Genomic DNA, 18289 nt, shown 5'->3' on the forward strand with positions numbered 1-18289 from the left:
GTGAGGGGAGGGTTGAGACAGGGACCCTGGGGAGGGTAGGGAATGGTGACTGAGTCTGGGTCAGTGCCACCATGAGGACCCAGCTCAGTGTCTCTAGAGCCACAGCAGGCCGCACCGGACAGGTGTGGAGAGAGGGGCTGACACTACAGGGATCCAGGACACAGGAGGCCCCTCTGGGTGGCATGGGAGGGAGTGTGACAGTCTTTTCTGCCTGGCCATGAGGAAGCTGCACATTAGAGGGGTGGCGGTTTTCTGGAGGTAGGGATGGTGGCTGAGTGTCGGAACCCAAACTCAAACCTGGGAGCTATGGTCTGGGGTCCCTGCAGCAGAGGTTGGGGTCTGAGCCTCTCTGCCGTGTGACCTCAGGCAGGTCTCAATTTCTCTGCACGTGAGCAATCTAAACTGCAATGGGGAGGGAGGTCGGGGAGGAGGCAGGGGTTGGCAGCCTTCATTTGGCAGCCCAGAGCTAAAGTGTGTCACTGAAAACAGAAGCATCCATCGATTTCAATGTTTTATATCCATATCAGTATCAACGTACCATACAAAACCCGCCTGCCAGCCTAGCCAGACAGGCGGGAAAAGGGGGCTGGGGTCCGTGGGTGGCATAGAAAATCAGGGCTCTCGTCCCAAAAGAGGAGAGAAAAGAGGGCTTTAGGTACACTTAAGGAAAAATAAAATCAGAGCCCAACATGACGGAGAAGAATTAAGTCTGTGATGACTACGGTGCTGCGGGCAGCGTTATGTGCCGGCTGCCCAGAGGTGCTGGTGGCCTCAGTTCCTGGGAGGCCTGGGGTCAGCCTGTGAGTTTATTTTTAATTATTTTCTTTTTCAGGGGTACTTCTTGGCAGCAGCCCCATGGTGGGGACAACCCGGGGCTGGGTTTCACTTCAGGGTTTGAAGGGGAAGTTGGGGTCTATGGGGCAGGTCCCGCCTGGCCCCAGACGTCACGGCTGAGGTTCTTGGAAGTGGCCAAGCGAAGTTCCTTCCTGCCCTGACCCCAGGTCTATGGCTTAAAAATCGGGGCACCCAGGCGGGGGCCACGCAACCCAGGGGCCTCTGTAAACACGGCAGGTGCAGCCAGGTGGGGCTCTGGGGACCCCTGGAGGCCCATGGGGGACAGGGCACAAGGTTGTGGGTGGCCAGAGCCGTTGGAGGGCAGTGATTATGGGGGCAGGGGCTGTGGAGTTGGGGAGGCGGGACCCCCAACACGGATACACAGAGACGGGGAAGGGGAGAGAGAGAGAGGGGACGGACAGATGGAGCTAGAAAGAGACAGAGTGACATCGGGGGACAGAAAGAGACCCAGATAAAGATGGAGAGAGAGGCAGACAGAGAGGAGAGACTGAGACAGAACTGCAGAGAGAGAAAGAGAAAAACAGACACACCTGGAGAGATTCACAAAGAAGAGACAGGCGGAGGAAACCCAAGGAAGAGACATTAGAAAGACACAGTCCAGATGCGCGGCCACCGCGGCCTCCGGCCGGCGCGGCTCCGCTCTGGGCCCGCGCGCCTGCTCAGCGTGCAGCGGGCGGGGGCCCAGGCCCGGGCGCGCGCACGGGGTGAGCGAGCGTGACGGTCAGCGCGTCATTGTGCTGCACCAGGGAGGCGTGCTGGTAGTGGAGGACGAGCTCCTTCAGGGACCCGTACAGGTTGTAGGGCTCCGCGAAGCCGAAGCCCGTGGCCGTGCGGTAGATGACGCAGTGCTTGGTATCGCCGTCCACCCTGCGGGGGGCCCGACTGGGTCAGAAGGGCGCCCACCCTCGCAGGCTTTCCCAACTCCGCCCCACGGCTCCTCTCAGGTGACCCCGTCCGGGACTCCTACTTCCCCACCTCCTGGGTGCTGGCTGCCGACCTGGCCCCGACCCTGTCATCTCCTGCTTTGATCTTGCCCCAGCTTCCTGCCCTGTTCCCAAGAACCCAGGGGTTCTTCCCGACTGTCTCCCAAGGCTGTCTCCCAAGGCCGAACATACAGCTGGTGCTCAGTGAGAGCCCTAAGAAGGAATGGGTGGATCCCCCTCCCAACACTCAGCCATTCTCAGTTCCCAGGCCGGGCACTCACACCACGGAACAGGCGTAGCAACCCCGCTGGCTGCTCTCACGGATGAGGAAGGTACCGTCCCGCTTGCCACTCAGCATTTCCTCAGCTTGGGTGCGGTTGATCTTGCCTACATACCATGTGCGTTCCTCGTGGTGGGGGAGGTCATCCTCATCCTCCATCAGTGAGTACTGGCTGTGGGGGCGGCAGGGAGGAGCCCTGGTCACTTACTCACCAGCCTCCAAGGTCCCTCTGTCACCTGGACAACGCTCCTTCCCTGGTGAACTCCTATTCACCCTGCAAAACCCACAAAAACGGCCCCTCCTCTAAGAACACCCCTCCACCCTCCGCCTGAAGTGGTCACTCACTCCTCAGTCTCGTTCTTGATCCCCAACCATTCGTTGATTTTCTTCTGCCGGGCACCTTTCTGAGTGAGCCACCTGGAGGGAAGAGGAAAGGTGGGCTCCTGCTGCTTGGCTGGGAGGGGAACAGAGGCTGCAGCATAGGAAAGGCAAGCCCTCCGTGGTCCTGACCAGCCAGGCTGGAGGCAAGGGCTGACCAGAGTAGGTTCTGGGTGCAGTACCCCCGGTTGCCACAAGGGGTCAGCCTCGGCCAGGACAAGGACAGCTTCAACCCAGGTGGATGCCCTAGGCATGCCAGGGAACCCCGCTCCGCTGCCCGCCCCCCTGGCACCCCCCCATTTATTGTTTCTGTTAACACTTTTTTGAGACCCCAGACTGTGCCATCACAAGGTGCTATCAGCATCAGAGGTTCAGTCCAGGGGGCTGCACATAGTGTGCCTTTGCACATGGCAGCTGTCTGTTCTGAACCTTAGTTTCCCCCACCTGCGAAAGGGAAACTTCACAATATTTCAGAGGACCAAGCGAGCTAATGCATGCACGGTGCTCAGTGCACACCAGGTGCACACAAGTGTCAAAGGCCCAGGTGGGAGGGGGAAGCCTCAGAAACGGGATCTTGGGCTCAGGCTGGGCACTGCATGCCGGGTCACGGAGTAGGCATTCATGGAGCGGATCCTGTCGGGGGCTCCCAGTGACTCAGCCGTGTAGTGCTCCCATTTCACAGCTGAGGCTGAATGGAGCTGCTGTGCAGGGACCCCTTTTTTTGGAGGCACCATGCTTAGTTCCTCGGCCAGGGATCAAACCCATGCCCCCTGCCATGGAAGCAGAGAGTCTTATCCGCTGGATCACCAGGGAAGTCCAAGAGCCCTTCTGAGAGGGCCAGGAGGGGCCTGATCAAAGGGGAAGGGGGCTGGTGGACAGAGGAGGGGGTAGGGAGGTAGATGGGACTACCTGGTGGAGGTGAGCGAGACGCATGCAGAGGTCACCCCTCCAGGTGCCCCTGCATTAACGGGGGGGGGGCCCCCCCAGGCGAGCGCAGAGCCAGGCACTCACACAAGGTACTGGTCTCGGATCTTGCGCAACTGCATGAGGTCTGGCTTGAGGCTGTTCATGCGCTTGTCGATCTCTCGGTTGTCAGAGGCCTGTGCCCGCAGCTCCTGCTCCAGCTTTGTGCGGCTCTCATGGATCTCAGCAATGCGAGACTTGAGCCGCTCCGAGTTGAGCAGGATCCTGTGGGAGGAGTGGCTCAGAGGCCGCAGACTGGCTCCCAGTCTCTAAGCCTCTGGACAGGCTGCTTCCCTGAGTTCTCTTTCTGGTAAACTCCTATTCATCCTTCAAAGTCCACTTAAACTGACCCTCTCTCCCCCCTGGAACCCAGGCTGCCCACCCTGTTTCCTCTCTTTCCCCACTTGAGCTGTGTTGGAGCAGGGTGCGGCAGGGCAGAGGAGAGGAACTGCACTCACCTCTGCATTTCTTTCTCGTTGCCCTCACGTCGGAAGCGCTCCAGATACTCCTTGCTGCACTTCTCCTGCGTCTGGCCCTGCTCTTCAAAGATCTTGATGGTCTCATTGAAGGCTTCGATGGCTGTGCGCTTCATCTGCAGTTCCTGGAAGAGGGGGTAAGTCTGAGCACCTCCTGGGACTCCCGGCAAGGCCCTCATGAGAGGTAAAGGCAGATCCCCACTCTGATATGGAGACATTGCTCAAGCTGGTCCCTCCACCAGGCGCACTGTTCCTCCAGCTGCACCGAAGGAACTCCTATTCAGCCTTCAAAGCCCACATACCCCAACCCACTCTTCTTTTAGATTCTCCTTTGGGCATCTTACAGAACACGTGGGTGCATGAGCGCTGCTGAGAATTAATGACAAATCTAGTTGCTACAATTCATGGAGCTCCTTCTCAGGGTAGATGCTGCTGCACCAAGCCCCTTTCATGCATCCTCTCATCAAACCTCCCAACAGCCTATACAAAGTCAGAATTGTTAATGGGGAAACTGAGGCTCAGGAGGCCTAAGCCATTTCCAAGGTCATGATGCTCCTAACTGATCCCAGACAGTAGTCCTGTCCACTCAGAACCTCAGGTAACCGGTCTCTAGAAAGGAGACAAGAAGGAGACTGCTCAGAGATTACAGGGGAAACAGAAACTCCCTGAGGGAGATGGGATGTTCAGTCTGAATAAGTTGCATCTCAACTTACAAAAGAAGTTTATTAACACAGTCCTGGAGTGACAAAACCTTTCCCCACTTGCCTGTTTTTAAAAGATACTGCTCTTTCCCATGACCTCCTGGCCCTTCATCTTAGGCAACTCTCGGTGAGGTGGTTACCATCATTTCGATAACATCCAGGTTGAAGGGGATGGAGAAGAAAAGGAACCGAAGCTCATGGCCCCAGTTTCCAGACAGGGAGACTGAGACCCAGGGGCTCAACCAAGACACCTCCCATGGCTCAGCCGCTCGTGAGGCTGCTTGGTACCTCCTCATCTGTGTTTTTGTTTGTTTTTAGAATCATATATATTGATTTCTGGGCTTCCCTCATAGCTCAGTTGGTAAAGAATCTGCCTGCAATGCAGGAGTCACGGATTCAATCCCTAGGTCGGGAAGATCCTCTGGAGAAGGAAATGGCACCCCACTCCAGTATTCTTGCCTGGAGACTCCCATGGACAGAGGAGCCTGGCGGGCTGCAGTCCACAGGGTCGCAAGAGTCAGTCGCAACTTAGCAACTAAACCACCACTGCACTGATTTCTGTTTTCAGGGCAGTCCCTGGCGCTAAGAGCCTGCTCTGTGACCTGGAAGTGGACGTCTGGCACTGCCACCTTGGCACTGCCCTCCGTGCCCAGGCCTCCTTGGGGTGTGCTTGCCAGCGGTACCTGGGAGGTGCGCGTGTACTCCTCATAGAGTTGGTCGTACTCGCGGCTCTTGTCCTGGTACTGCTGGTGGTAGACCTTGAGCTGGGCACCCACCGCCTCCACGCTGTCCTCCTTGACGATCTGGTCCTGGGAATACCCGGTGCCATCAGGCAAGCTACCTGGGAAACTGAGGCCCAGTGCCAGCCGGGCACTGCCAACCCCCACCCCCAGCGCCCACCGCAGCCCCCAACCTGTTGGTACTTGGACACCGGATAGAGGAGCCGCGTGTCCAGCTTGGCGTTGTACTGGGCCAGTGACTCGTGGCGGTAGTGGGTGATGAGGTCCACAACAGAGCAGAAGGTGAGCGGCTCCGAGAAGCCGTAGTGCCCGTCTCGGTGGAAGACCTTGATCAGCTTGTTGTTTCCGCCCTTCCTGGGGTGGGTGAGGGGGTGTCAGTGCCCAGCAGCGGTCCATCCGTGTGCCACGGCCCGTGCAGCCCCCAGTCCTCTGACCTGAGTGGCCCCCTCCCACCCCTCACCCCTGGACTCCTTGAAGGGATGCGCCCCCACCTGAGGGTCAGCGTGTACTCTCCCTGGATCTTGCTGGAGGCATCTCGGACCAGGAAGGTGCCATCGGGCGTGTCCCGCAGTTTCTCGTTTACCTCCTCCCTGTGGAGACAGCCGGGATGGGGGCTGCCCGCCGGGAGACCCTGCCCCTTGGCTTCTGCGGCCCCGCCCAGCAGTCCTACCTGGAGATGTCACCCCAGTACCACTCGGCGTCCTGCAGGGAGGGTGGGCTGCCCCCATTGGCCAGGCCTGTGGGGGCTGGCTTTGTCTTGGGGGGTTTTGGTGGCAGTGCTGGGGGACAGGAAAACAAATACGCATTGAGCACCAACTGTATACCAGGGTGAGCTCCCCTGGCAACTGAGCCTGCTGATACTGGCAGGGCCCCGAGTCAGCATTCTCATCCCCAACAATAAGAGCTAATCCAAGGGGGTGGGGGTCACCTGGGGGGGCAACCTCCTGCTCCTCCAGGTGTTCCTGAAGCAGCTTCTCCACCAGCAGCGCAGGAAAGTCGGGGGTGGGCTCGGTCCTAGGGGGAAGGGGAGCGTGGTGAGTGCCGGTGTGCACATGGCCTTGTGTCTACTTGCACACCTGGCAGGGGGTATGTGTGAAAGCACGCGAGTGGAAGAAGAGTAGATGCTGCGGGCAGGCGTGGGAGACCCACTACTGCTTCTGTACATGCAGCAAGCGACGGGTAAGTGCTCACACACCAAACAGGAGTCCAGCGCCCGGGGTGGGGAAGCAGAAAGGAGTACAGACACAATCCACTTGCCTGCTCTGGTCCAAGCCCCTTCGCCTTGTCCCCAGCCCTGATGGAGTCTTCTTGGAGCTCGTCTCACCCACAGTTATCTTTCCTAGCCCGCCCATCACGACAGCTCTGGCCTCTTCCCCGTGGGGCCCGGATCCACACTCCTCCCTCCTAGACCCCTCTCTGGCTACGTCTCCAGCCACACCTTCCTCTAGAGCCCCGCCCCCCAGCGTCGGCCTCTCACCCGTCGGGCGCGCCCCCTGGCGGCGGAGAGGGCGGCGGCGGCGCGCGCAGCAGCAGCGGCCCGAAGGTGGCGCCCAGGGCACGGACCGCGGGGCCCGGGGCTGGGGCGCGCCCGGCCACCCGGCCCAGGTGCTGGAGCAGGAAGCGCAGCGTGAGCGCATGGTGCAGTGGCAGCGTCGGGGGCTCCAGCGCCGGCCCCACGGGCCCCGCAGCCTCTGCGGACAGATGACCAGGGTTGGGTGAGACAGAGCCTGAGCCCGCCTGCCCCGATGCCTTCCCCAGCCCGGGCTTCCCGCCAGATTTACCCCGCAGGGCTCGGTGTGCCTCGGCCGCGGCCTCGGGTGTCACGAGGGGCGCCGGCAGCGCCAGCAGGAAGCTTTTCACACCCTCTGACAGGGCTGCCGCATCCCACTGCTCCACATCACCCAGGGACCAGTCTGCGGGTGCAAGGGGGATACCTCGGTCCAAGGCGGGCACAGGGACGGGACACATCTGTCCAGGGCAGGTTCCTTTCCCACTCGCCCACTGAAGCTCGCCCTCACCTGTGCGCATGGTGGGTGGCTCAGGCCTGTAGCTGTCCAGCCCTGGGGGGAAGGGATGGGGTAGGTCAGGGTCACCCTAGGTGCCAAGGCCAGCTCTCAAATGCTGCCTCTACCCCATGTGGGGTCTGGGGTGGCTACTCAACCTCCCAGAGGTGAGAGCAGAGGGAGGGGAGGGAGATGGTAGCAGAGGGCAGGGCACATGCTATGAAGGGGTCCACTTCCCTAGGGAGTTATTCCTTCCCCAACTCAACATGGAGACCCGGGGCATCCAGACTCAGCCTCTCCATGCAACTTGAGCCTAGGGAAGAGGATGAGCTGCCCATCCCCAGAGGCAAGCAAGCAGAATCTAGGGGCTGCAGCCAGGCCAAGGCTCACCTGTCCGTTCAATGGCCTCCACCAGCTTCACCAGGATAGGGGGAGCCACATCAGGGGGTGAGAACTGCTCGGGTAGGTCAGGGAGTGTCAGGCCTGGCAGGAGGGGACACAGTGTTGGCAGGGTCCCTAGAAGGACCCCACCCCAGTCTTTGCCTGCTGCATCTCAGCCCAAGGGCCTGGCATCCAGCCCACCACCCTGGGGGAGACGGAAGGCCCAGCTGGGACGGCTGAGCTGGTGGGACACAACCTTGTGGGTTTAAAAGGTCAGTTCACACAACTAGATGCGAGGTGGAGTGGGTTGAGCAGTGTCAACCAAATGAGATGTCCACTCCCTAATCTCTCAGGTATAATTAAGGATTTCACAATGAGACCATCATGGATTAGGGGTCCTAATAAACCCAAGGACTGGTGTCTTTATAAGAGAAGGCCATCTGAAGAGAGAGGCAGAGATTGGGGTGATGTAGCAATAAACTGAGGTATGCCTGGAACCCCTAAAAGCTGGAAGAAGCAAGGAAAGCTCCTCCCTTAAGGTCTCTGGAGAGAGCACAGCCCTGCCCACACCTTGGTCTAGACTTCTGGTCTCTAGAACCATGAGAGAACATGCTCCTGTTGTTTGAACGGCCACTGGCTGTGGCCGTTCATTACAGCAGCCACAGGACGCTCATCAGCAGGTTTAGGACTCTGCTGTTGCTTGCTGGGCAATCTCGGGCACAGGACCTACCCTCTCTGTGCCTCGGATCCTGCAACTGAGAAACTGGTCAATGGCATCATGTCTCCTTTCTTAGCGGGAACAACAAAGCAGTTGAAAAGAATAAAAGGAAAATATCTCATCGCGGTCAGGACATCTCATCCCAAGAAAATTTCTCCATTTTCTAAGTCATTTTTTTTTAATGTCCCCCCTTTTAAAAAATGCTGACCCCCCTTCCCTGTCCCAGCCCCCTGCTGGCCCCACATTTCGCCCCACCCAACCTTTTGTGTTCAGGCGCTCTCTGTCGGCACAGCCACCATTTGATGCAGCTTTGGCCCTTGGCGGGGACGCCCTGGCACACAGCAGGGGCAAGCCAGGGCCTGTGGGGCCTCCCTGAGTGATGGGCCAGGTGGTGCTTGAGCTGCAGAAAGGCCCAGCTGTGTCAAAAATGCAAAAAAAAAAAAAAAAAGAGCAAACAAGGGGAGGTGGGTGACATCCGGCTGGTAAGGGGGCCACAGTTCCGAAACTCCACTCTGAAATTTGCCTGTCTGCAACTCAGGGAGGGAGATCCCATTAGAATAGGCGTCACCCCCCATTTTAAGGATGAGAAACTGAGTTTCAGGAAAAGAGCAAGCTCCCCTAGATGCACAGGCCGGTGGGGCCCCAGGTGACATCAGGGCTAGGCACGCAGCTCTCTGTGCAGAGCTGCATGGAGGGAAGGCAGGCAGCTACAGCGTGTTGCCTAGTGGTCCTTGGAGGGTCAGGGCTTGAACAAAAGGACCAATACCTCCCCCCCATTTCCAGATGAGGAGACCGAGGCCTGGAGAGGGCTGGCCCTAGCCCATGTCACGTGGCCCCGGGAGACTGGGAGGGCGGAGCTGGGTGGCTGCCTGGGAGTGGGGATGTGTGTGGTGGCTGGACCCAGGCCAGGCAGAGGAGGGAGGCGGCTGTTACCAGGGGGAGAGGCAGACTCTGGCGGGGAGCCCGGATGGGGCCGCCTCCTGCTCCTCCAGGCTGAGGCGGGACGCAGGCACAGGCTCTGGAGACACCAGATGCTGCTGCAAAGCCCCAGCCTGTAGCATGCCGCCTCGGCACCCCGCCATGCCACTCCATGCTGTGGGGACTCTGAGCTGACCCTCTTTGGGCATCAGAGTCCCCTGGGCACAAAACCAGGCGGGCCATTGGGAGGGGCCATGGTGCCTCTCAAGGCTTTGGTCTTCACTGGGTGACTCCCTGAGCGAGTGGTTCGACTTCCTGGCACCCTGGTCTCCCCATGGTGTACACGGGGCCACGCTGGGCCACCATGAGCGATGAGGCAGACCATGCTGGGTGCTCAGCACTCATCGGCCTCCTTCCTACAACTTGCGCCTCGGTTTCCCTGCGCAGCATACAGCCTGGCATGCAGTCACAATGTATGTTCAGTGCCCTGGTTCTCCACTCCCAGCATGCTCTTTGGAGGGAGGAGTGGCCGAGGGTCTCTTTGAAAGGGATGGAGCATCCTCACACGCCACTGTGCTGCGTGGCCTCGACTGAGTAGCCCACCTTTGGGCTTTTTGGCTCCCATCATTCTGGAAATCAGAAAACCAGGGTTACAACAAAGGGGGGCGGGTTTCTCAAGGGATTCCGTCTGCAAGCCACAAGATGAAGTTAAATTGAGCCTCTGAATCTTACTGGACACTCCCTATTGTCTTCAAAACCAACCCCATGAAATCCAAGGGGAGGACCTGGCCCCTTCTTCACTCTGCTTCACTTGTCAGGGCTGGCTCCCGGAACCTGCTGCGACATTCCCTTAGGGCCTTTGTCTTTGCTATGTCTGCTGCCTTCTCCCCCTACTCTCTGAGAGGCGTCTTTCTCTCGGCAGCTGATATCACTTGATCACCTTTTTCTCACTTCTTGAACCAGAAGCCCCGTGAGAGCAGGGCGAGGCTAGTGTGTCCGCCTCTGGGTGCCCAGCCACAAACTGCACCCAGCCCTCCATAGCAGTGTAATTGACATCTGCCAACCAATCAGATATCCTCATTCCTCCTCTCCAGGGAGAAGCACCATCGCCTCATGGGAAAGAGGAAACTGAGGGTCTGGGGTCACTCTCGGTTTCCCTCATCCCTGCCAGGGGCCCAATCTGCTGCTCACCTGGCTCAGGGGGCCCGTCTCGGGGCCTGGCGGGCAGTGGGCGGGGGCCACGTGGGCGAGGGCCAGGCCGGGCCAGGGCCACGGGCCCCAGGAACTCCACATAGGTGCCAGGGAAGTCACCGCGTTGCCGGGTACGCTCATTGAGGCCAGGCATCCAGCCGACGCTCTGCGGGCAGCGCTCGTTGCCCTCGGCCACGCCCAGCGCCTGCAGGGCGGCCCTGCTCACCACCAGCACATCACCCGGAAGTAGCTCCAGGTCCTCCGGCCGCTCCCGGCGGAATGGGTACAATGCACGGTATTGGAAGCCCTCAGGGCCAGCCATGGCTGGCAGGGTGGGGTCTGGATGGTCAGGTGGCTGCTTGGGGCCCCAGTGGCCCCATCAGCGCGGGGTGGGGGGCCGGGAGGGTCCGATGGATGGGCTTGGGGACTCAGGCTTCGATTTCCACCAAGAAGTTACAGGCGACCACCTGGGATGCTCACGCTTTGCTTCCCACCATTATTTCACGACCCTAACAAGGGTCACTCGTTGCTTGTTCCACCATTCGTCAACTGGTGGGAGGGGGTCGGCAGCCTGATCTCAGGTCACTCAGCTGCTGCGTCCCCCCTCAATCCGTAGGGCGGGGCCAGGTTGCTCACTCCCTCACGTGGGGGGCCATCGGCTCCCGAGGCTGGCGGCTCTTCCAGCTGCGCCAGGCGAGGGGGCCGAGGGCACAGGCTGTCACCATGCTCGGCTCGGGACACCGACCTAGGGGGAGAGGGGCGGGGCAGCATGAGTCGGTTTGAACTCCTGCCACCCTCAATTCAGAGCCAAACCCAAATCCCAGGTTAGAGTCCCCTAACTGGGTACCCTTGGGTCAGTCCCTGCACCTCTCTGGGCCTCCGTTTCCCCAGCTGTAAGATGGGTGAATAGCCCTCCCTTGGGGTTGTTGGGCACAGAGCTCCCAAGAATCTGCCCTGGGCACACTGCAAGTTCAGTAAACAAGTTTTTCTTCGCCCCTGTTAGAGATGGGGAAACTAAGGCTCAGAGTAAGCAGGTCTCTGTTGGACCATTCAGTGGGCCAGGAAGCCAGGACTGAAAAGCTCATTTTCACAAGGCCCAGGATGCATCCATCCCCAATGGCCAGTTAAACCCTGAATGCTCAGGGCGTAATGTGCAGGGTGTAATGGGAGATGATGTTCAGTGTGCTGTGGAGCCCTGAGGAGGGGCTGGGATGGCTGAGCGCAGTAAGAGGCGGCAGGGGCCAAAAGGGATAGGGAATGAAGTCCAAGCAGATGTCATAGCACAAGCAAAGGTGAGTCCAAGCAAATGGATCTCTGATCTCTGCAGGGGGAGGAGAGAACGGGGCGCTGTGGGGGCGGCGGGTGGTTCCTGACATGTCTCAGCTTCAGGCCCACAGTAGGTACTTAAAACAGAAGAGGGTTGGTGGGAATCCAAGAGGGCCTTAGCCCCAGAATAGACACGGAGCTGGGAAAGGGTAGCAGGAAGGACGGCACTGCAGTTGCCAAGCGGGTGGCTGCTGCATGCAGGGGCAATGATCACCCCCAAGGAGTCACCAATCCTGGGAGATACGGCCCAGCACAGACACATTCTCAATCACAGCCCTGCAGGTTGGGTCTTCCTGAGAGATTGGGGGTGGGGTGGGGCGGGGGGCGGTGCTTTTCTGAAAGGCGGTTCCTCACAGAGGACAGGAGGAGCGCTGGTCAGAAAGACTAGTACAGGCAAAGGCTTGACGGCAAGAAATACTTGTCAAGAGTTCAGAGTGGCCTTAAGAAAGCCACAGGCCAGGCAGGGCCTTGGGGGCCAGGTAGAGGGTCAGGCTTTATCCGTCGACCACAGGGAAACGCTAGAGGTGTCCAAGTACTGGGCACAAGCTCCACATTCCGGGACGTCCCAACATATCCACTCCCTGGCCCCTGGTCCCCCATTCTACAGATGGGGAAACTGAGGCCCAGCGACAGAGACGTCCAGAAAACCGCCTGAATCCGCTTGCCTGCCCGCCTCCGCGCCCTGCCGTGCACACGTCTGCACACGCCCCGGTGTGCGCGCCTGGGAACCAGCGCTCCCCGAATCCGAGAGGCGGGGTGGAGGGGCCAGGCGGGGGGCTTGGCGGAGGATGCAGGGCCTGCGAGCTCACGCGTGTGCAAATGCGCACTCGGGCCTGCGTGGACCCCGAAGCCCAGCTCGGGGGCCAGAGCGCAGTCGACCCTCTACCGTCTTGCACCCCACCACCCCACTATGCCCTACACAATGCCTGGGCGCCCCCTCTTTACTGCTCGACGCCCCACTCCCGGCAGGGCCTCCCTCAATTCAGGGCCGCGGCTCCAACCCCTTCTCTCTGCCTACAGTTCACCGTTCCACCCTCATCTTCCAGGGCAGGCTGCACCAGGGCCAGGTCGAGCCCGAGGCCTCCCGCTCCCTGCGGCCCCCAGTTCCCGCGGGGCCCGATGCAGCCCTGCTCGCGTTCCGGCTTCCACCGCGGCCCCATACTCTGCCTGGGCGCCCCGCATCTGAGCGCACCCTCAACCCCGCCTGCCACGCGGACAGCTCACACTTACCTGGTCGTAGCCGCCACCGCAGCCGCCGCGGCCACCGTCACGCCGAACCGAGCCAGACCCGTGGCTTCACCGCGGCCGCCGTCGCCGCAGCCGCGGGATCCCCGCCTCCGCCGCTGCCGCCGCGGTTCCGAACGGTCGGGCCCGCCCCCCGGCGGAAATGGCCGAGTGCATTCGGGCCGGGCGGGTGATCTGGGGCCGAGGTGGGGCCAGAGGACGCCCGACTGCTTCCGGAAAGAGCCGAACGTACTCCCGCGGGACTGGAGGGGAACGTGGGGGGAACGTGGCCAGAGACAGCCGATCATTTCCGGAAATAGTCGAACACAATCGGATCAGATGAGTCACTCGAAGGCTGGACCCGGCTAGACTCGGCTGTACTGAGATGCCTGAGATTCCGGAAACGGCCGAGCGCTCTCCAGCCGGACTCGCAAAACAGGCTGGGCCCCGAAACTTCGGAAACTTACTGGAAAGAACCAAGTGTGCTTGGCCCCAAACGAGGCCCTGAGGACTTAGATCCAGAGGCGACTACCCACTTCCGGAAGCTGCCGAGGCAGGGACGGCTCCCGAGAGCAAGTGAGGTGGCTCTGAGCTCAAGGAACTGAAGGTGGCATTTAGGTGGAACGGGCTCGCCACAGAAAGCTGAACGCTTCAGGAAACAAGCTGAGGGCCGAGAAGGGATCAGGCTTCAAAGCCGGGGTTTCCATGGTAGCTCAGAGCGTCTAGAAACAACTGAATTAACTCGCGGGCGGAGAGAACTACCCCAATGCCGGCCCGCAGGCGTATGACTGTTTCCGGAAAGAGCCGAAGACACTCGGAAATAAGGGGCGTGGCTACAGTTTCCGACCCTTCCTAACACTTCAAAAGTAATCTGAACGCACTCAGGCTGGGTTCCGACGTGGTGAAGGGAATTTTAGGGCACAGCCCAAGCGAAGACCAGTATAAAAAGGTCACAAAGATGGTTTATTTGTTCATTATCACAGTTTCAAGGCCCAGACGGTGTCTGTAGGAAGCTTTTAGGGACAGAGCCCATGATAGGTACTCAACCGGGAGAGGGTAGCTGGAGACCTGGATCAGAGAAGGCATCAAGAAGGATCTCAATGGTGCTCCCAGCAGCCTTCAAAACCCACTTCCGGCGACTTTGAGCCAAGGGTCTATTTTCATCCGACCCCACCCCACTCTTCCCTTACCCTTTTCTCAGCCCCTCAGAAATCCAGACATCGGACCTCCTCTTTGTAAATGTGAGCTTTTATTCACTGTCAGCTCCAGGATGGAAGGCGGGAGCAAAAGTCATGCACAGCCTTGATCTAGCTCCAACACCAGGCAGTGCTGTGTGGGTGGCTCCGGAAGGAACGCAGAGTGGGCTGCAGAGCCTGGAAAGTGCCCTTATCCTGTGGGACACAGCCATTACGTTAGCCATCTCCCAGTGGAAAACGGAGGCTCTGAGATGCCCAGTGGGTCACACAGCATTTCAGGGGAGAGGGTTGGAGTCGGAGTCTGCTGTATCTGACAACAGATTCTCCACAGCTCCCTTGACAATGCCCAGGACGGGCTGGCTGCATGACTCTTACCAGGAAAGCGTGGGGCATGTCTTTGCCCCTTGCCAGGCCTTAGTTATGGGGAGGACGACACTACCTCCAGCCTTCTCAAAGCTGACTGAGGAAGAAGCCACAAGTAAAAGCGCTTGGCATACAGTAGGTGCTTAATAAATAGTCATTAGTATTAGTTTTGTAAACACAAGGAAACTGAGGCACAGAGTGGGGAAGCCATTTTCCCAGAGCCAGTGAAGCCAAGATTGCAACCTGGGCCTCACTGCCCCCCCAGTTGGATTTTCTTATTCGGATTTCATCCCAGCAAGGCTGTGACATATCAAAGGCACCTCCCAGGGGGTGTTTCAGACACATCATGGTCAAGTTCTCACCCCGGTAGGCATCAAATACAAAAAATTCTTGTCCAGGGTGGACATTCTTCCCCTACCCTGGCAGTACCCTTTGAGGCCTCTGCCTCCTGGGGCATCAGTGTCTGCCTGTGAAGTGGATGACTCCTCTGTCTATATTTGGTGAACTTCTACTCATACATCAAAGCCCCAGTTCCCACAACCCCTAAGCCTATAGAACTGGAGGCAGACTCTAGCAAGGCTGGCCTAGAGATGGAAGCCATGATAGTGGCAAGTGGCCTGCAGAATCCAGTCCATCATCAGAATTACTTTGTTTTGTGGTGGAGGGGAATTGTCTACAGACTCTCCAAGTCATCCAAACTGGGCCTGGACTGATAAGCTAGGCTGCATCCCTTCAAATGTATGGGTCTTGAGTCAGGGATGGGATCAAGTAACACACACACAAAAAAACTTTAAAAGAACAGAAAAACCATAAAACATGAACACGCGTTGACTTGTCCAAAGTGCTTCCTTCTCAGCCCGGGGGGGGCAGGGTTTACAGATGGGTCCCAGGTGCCTGGGGCAAGACCTGGGCAGCCGCCTTAAGGTGGTGACTCAGTCTGACTGTCGCTTATAAAAAGTAATAAATTAGTTGCAGGGATCTGCTGCTATTTACAATGCCACCCTAGTCTCCCATTCCTGCCCCTACGGGCCCCTGATCGACCAGCTCCAGAACATGAAGGAGGCACTGTCTACACCGTCCGGCAAGAACTGTGATGGCCTCTCTTCTTTCAGATGTCAGAGGCTGGTGGCTCAGTCTCCATCCAGGTGTCAGTTTATGGAAAACACATTCCACAGAAAATGCATTGACTGCCAGGCCAGGGGGAGGCCAAGTAGATTAGTCTTTCCCAGAGGGTCCAAGGGCTCCTGACACAGCCTCAGCGCCCTCCACGGCAATTTGCGGCACCAAGGTGGGTGGCCCAGTGGCTTCTTCCAGTGGCTCATCAAAGCTCACCTCCTGCACGGCCTCTTGCTTCTTGAAGGAGTCTCGGCGCTCAGATAGATGCAGCCGTCGCATGATCACCAGCTCAGACTCCGGCCCGCGGCTGCGGCGCCCCAGATCCCCATCCAGTCGCTCACCTGTACCCAGCTTGTCAGCTGACTGGCCTCGGCGCAGCCTTGGGGATCGGGCAGGCACAGGTGGGTGCCCTGGCAGGGGTGAGGGTGAGCGGGGTGGGGGCGCGGGCACAAGTGGGCAGGCCAGTGGGGAGGGTGGGATGCTGCTGGTGGACTTGCGGCGACCGGCTTTGGGGCGAGGTGGCCCGAGCTTGGCGGCCAGGCCATGCAGGGAGCTGGGGCGGGTGTGGCCGGCGGCAGCTGGAGATGCAGGGCTGCTGGAACTTGGGGATACACTGGGTGGAGACGCTGTGTCTGTGGGTGACAGGGGAGGGTCAGGCCACCAGTCTCAATGTCCCAGCCTCGAGGTGGGGTCCTGGGACTGACTGCAAAGCCCATATCATTTCCAGGCATGTGGTCACCTATCAGGCCTGGTTTTCCCTTTGCGCAGGTTCTTCCTTTGGCTTAGATCCGGTAAACTCCTATTCAACCATCAGAGCTCTAGCACCTTTCCACCCACTTCTTATCTAAATGCCTCAGCAAATCATTCGGCCAAAGGTACCTGTCCACTGTCCATCTGTCCATCCCATGAGCCATCCACCCACTGGTCCAGGAATTTATCCAATAAGGGCCCTGCCTCTGCCTGTACCCACTCTCCACCCCTACGCCTCAGCCTCAGAGGATGTCTGGTCTAAGGAGGGCAACGATGGCACAGATACCCCCAGCCCCCTGAGGTCAGGGTAGGCTAGAGGGAGAGACAGCAGTGGGGTCCTCAGAAGGCAGGGAGGGCTTCCGGAGATCAGCTCTGTGGCTCTCCTCTAGGATGCCTTCCTTCCTCTGTGGACTGCCCCAGCCTGTCTCTCTCCCCCTCTAGACTGATGCTAACCCAGTGGAAACAGGGCTGTCTCTCACAGACTGGGGAACCTCAGGGGGACCATCCTTTCCTGCTCTAGAACTATCCTTCCATATCTTCTCTGGCTCACTCACTCTCTGTGGCTCCCTATTGCCCCCCACCCCCCCCAGTTTGAGCCCAGCTCTTTGGCTTGATCCATCCCCCAATCCCCTCTCCCTAGCCTCCCTCTAGCTTTCGCATCCCTCTTGTCCAGACCCCCATTGCTTATGATGCTCCCTTCTGCTGGACACACCCTTCCCTGCCCTCACACCTGCCCTGCCCACCCCAGGCTGCCTTTGAGGCTGTCATTCATCATGTCACCATCCTTCCAACTCTGTTCGTCCCCCCTCCCTGGGCCAAACACTGCAGCCCTGTGTGGCCCTTCCTCCCAGGGTGGTTCTGGGGTGTGCACCCACCTGCTGGGGCATCGGGAGCCGGGCTGCGGCAGGGTGTGGTGGGGCTGGGGGACAGGCTGTGGGTGGGGGAGCCTGGGAGGCTTTCGCTGGACGACAGGGACTGGTGGAGGCCGGAGGAGAAGCTGCGGCTTGTGTGCAGCACAGACGACTGTTTTGAGATCTTCTTGAAGAGCGACTTCCGCCTAGGGGTTAGAAATCCAGATTCTCCACGAGTCCCGCCCCCCAGTGACCAGGGCTGCCCAAGCTCTCCGTGCATCCTACCTCAACCCTCCACGGGGGCCGGCCCACTGCTCACCGGTCCTGGGTCTCCCGCCTTCGGCTCCGCTTGCTCCTGCGCGCCATGCGGCCCTTGGTCACGTTCTTCCGCGCGGGGCCCACCTTGATGGACGTGTTCTCCAGTGCTGTGGTCCGAAGGGCAATCTTGTTGCCACTCTGCAGGAAGGATGGCGAGGGGTCGCGAGTGTGCCTCCTAGCAAGTGAGCCCTCTACCCACCTACTCGTCCATCAAAAGCCCTGGATCCTAACCACCCAGTTCACAACTAGTGACCTCCCCACTCACTGTGCCATCTGTCCCTCCATCCAATGAGCCATCGACTCACCCACTGGTCCCAGGAGCTATCCAACCAGCGGCCTGCCTCCTCACTTGTGCCCACCTTTCCTCCCGCAGGCCTCAGCCCTCAAGGAGGCAGGAGGCCAAGATGGCCTCCTGATACCACCCCCACAGGGTCAAGATGGGCCAGAGGGAAGGTCAGGAGAGGGGCCCCCAGGGGGCTTCCTGGAGGAGTGGCTATGAGGGGCGAAATAAGGGGGCTAAAGAAGGAAGCTGGGACTTTCCCGGCTGTCCAGGGATTAGGACTGGCAATTCCACTGCACGGGGTACGGGTTTGATCCCTGTTCAGGGAACTAAGGTCC

The 18289-nt window shown here is 59.3% G+C and overlaps 2 protein-coding genes and 1 long non-coding RNA gene across 20 annotated transcripts in view; 1 reads left to right on the forward strand and 2 right to left on the reverse strand.

Annotated features, from left to right (window-relative positions):
- Positions 1-498: 498 nt before the first annotated feature.
- Positions 499-13246, reverse strand: PIK3R2 (phosphoinositide-3-kinase regulatory subunit 2). 2 transcript variants are annotated; one of them, XM_069589064.1, is made up of 17 exons: positions 13084-13239; positions 10528-11272; positions 8679-8834; positions 7710-7802; positions 7335-7376; positions 7098-7229; positions 6794-7007; positions 6245-6330; positions 5987-6095; positions 5808-5906; positions 5490-5670; positions 5260-5385; positions 3858-4000; positions 3448-3624; positions 2404-2475; positions 2060-2230; positions 499-1722 (listed from the first exon to the last, which is right to left on the reverse strand). In XM_069589064.1, the coding sequence occupies exons 2-17, from the start codon at positions 10847-10849 to the stop codon at positions 1515-1517; spliced, it is 2331 nt and encodes a 776-aa protein (XP_069445165.1). In that variant the 5' UTR covers positions 10850-11272; positions 13084-13239; the 3' UTR covers positions 499-1514. The 2 variants fall into 2 exon arrangements, with proteins under 2 accessions (XP_069445165.1, XP_069445166.1); XM_069589065.1 differs by lacking the exon at positions 8679-8834 and having other exon boundaries at positions 13084-13246.
- LOC138440107 (uncharacterized) lies at positions 3636-8569 on the forward strand. The gene is made up of 4 exons (XR_011256917.1): positions 3636-4012; positions 5145-5598; positions 6400-6495; positions 6660-8569. It is a non-coding gene; the product is annotated as an uncharacterized lncRNA (long non-coding RNA).
- Positions 13247-14309: 1063 nt separating the features above from the next.
- MAST3 (microtubule associated serine/threonine kinase 3) overlaps positions 14310-18289 on the reverse strand; it is a 41351-nt gene continuing 37371 nt past the window's right edge. For all 17 annotated transcript variants that reach the window (XM_069589058.1, XM_069589062.1, XM_069589063.1 and 14 more), the window contains 3 exons: positions 17673-17809; positions 17378-17559; positions 14310-16384 (listed from right to left, as the gene is read on the reverse strand). In XM_069589058.1, the coding sequence (XP_069445159.1) occupies positions 15852-16384; positions 17378-17559; positions 17673-17809 (852 nt within the window). In that variant the 3' untranslated portion in view covers positions 14310-15851. The remainder of the gene's footprint in view (positions 16385-17377; positions 17560-17672; positions 17810-18289) is intronic.

Source organism: Ovis canadensis, chromosome 5 (genome assembly GCF_042477335.2).
Source record: "Ovis canadensis isolate MfBH-ARS-UI-01 breed Bighorn chromosome 5, ARS-UI_OviCan_v2, whole genome shotgun sequence".
Classification (NCBI taxonomy): domain Eukaryota; kingdom Metazoa; phylum Chordata; class Mammalia; order Artiodactyla; family Bovidae; genus Ovis; species Ovis canadensis.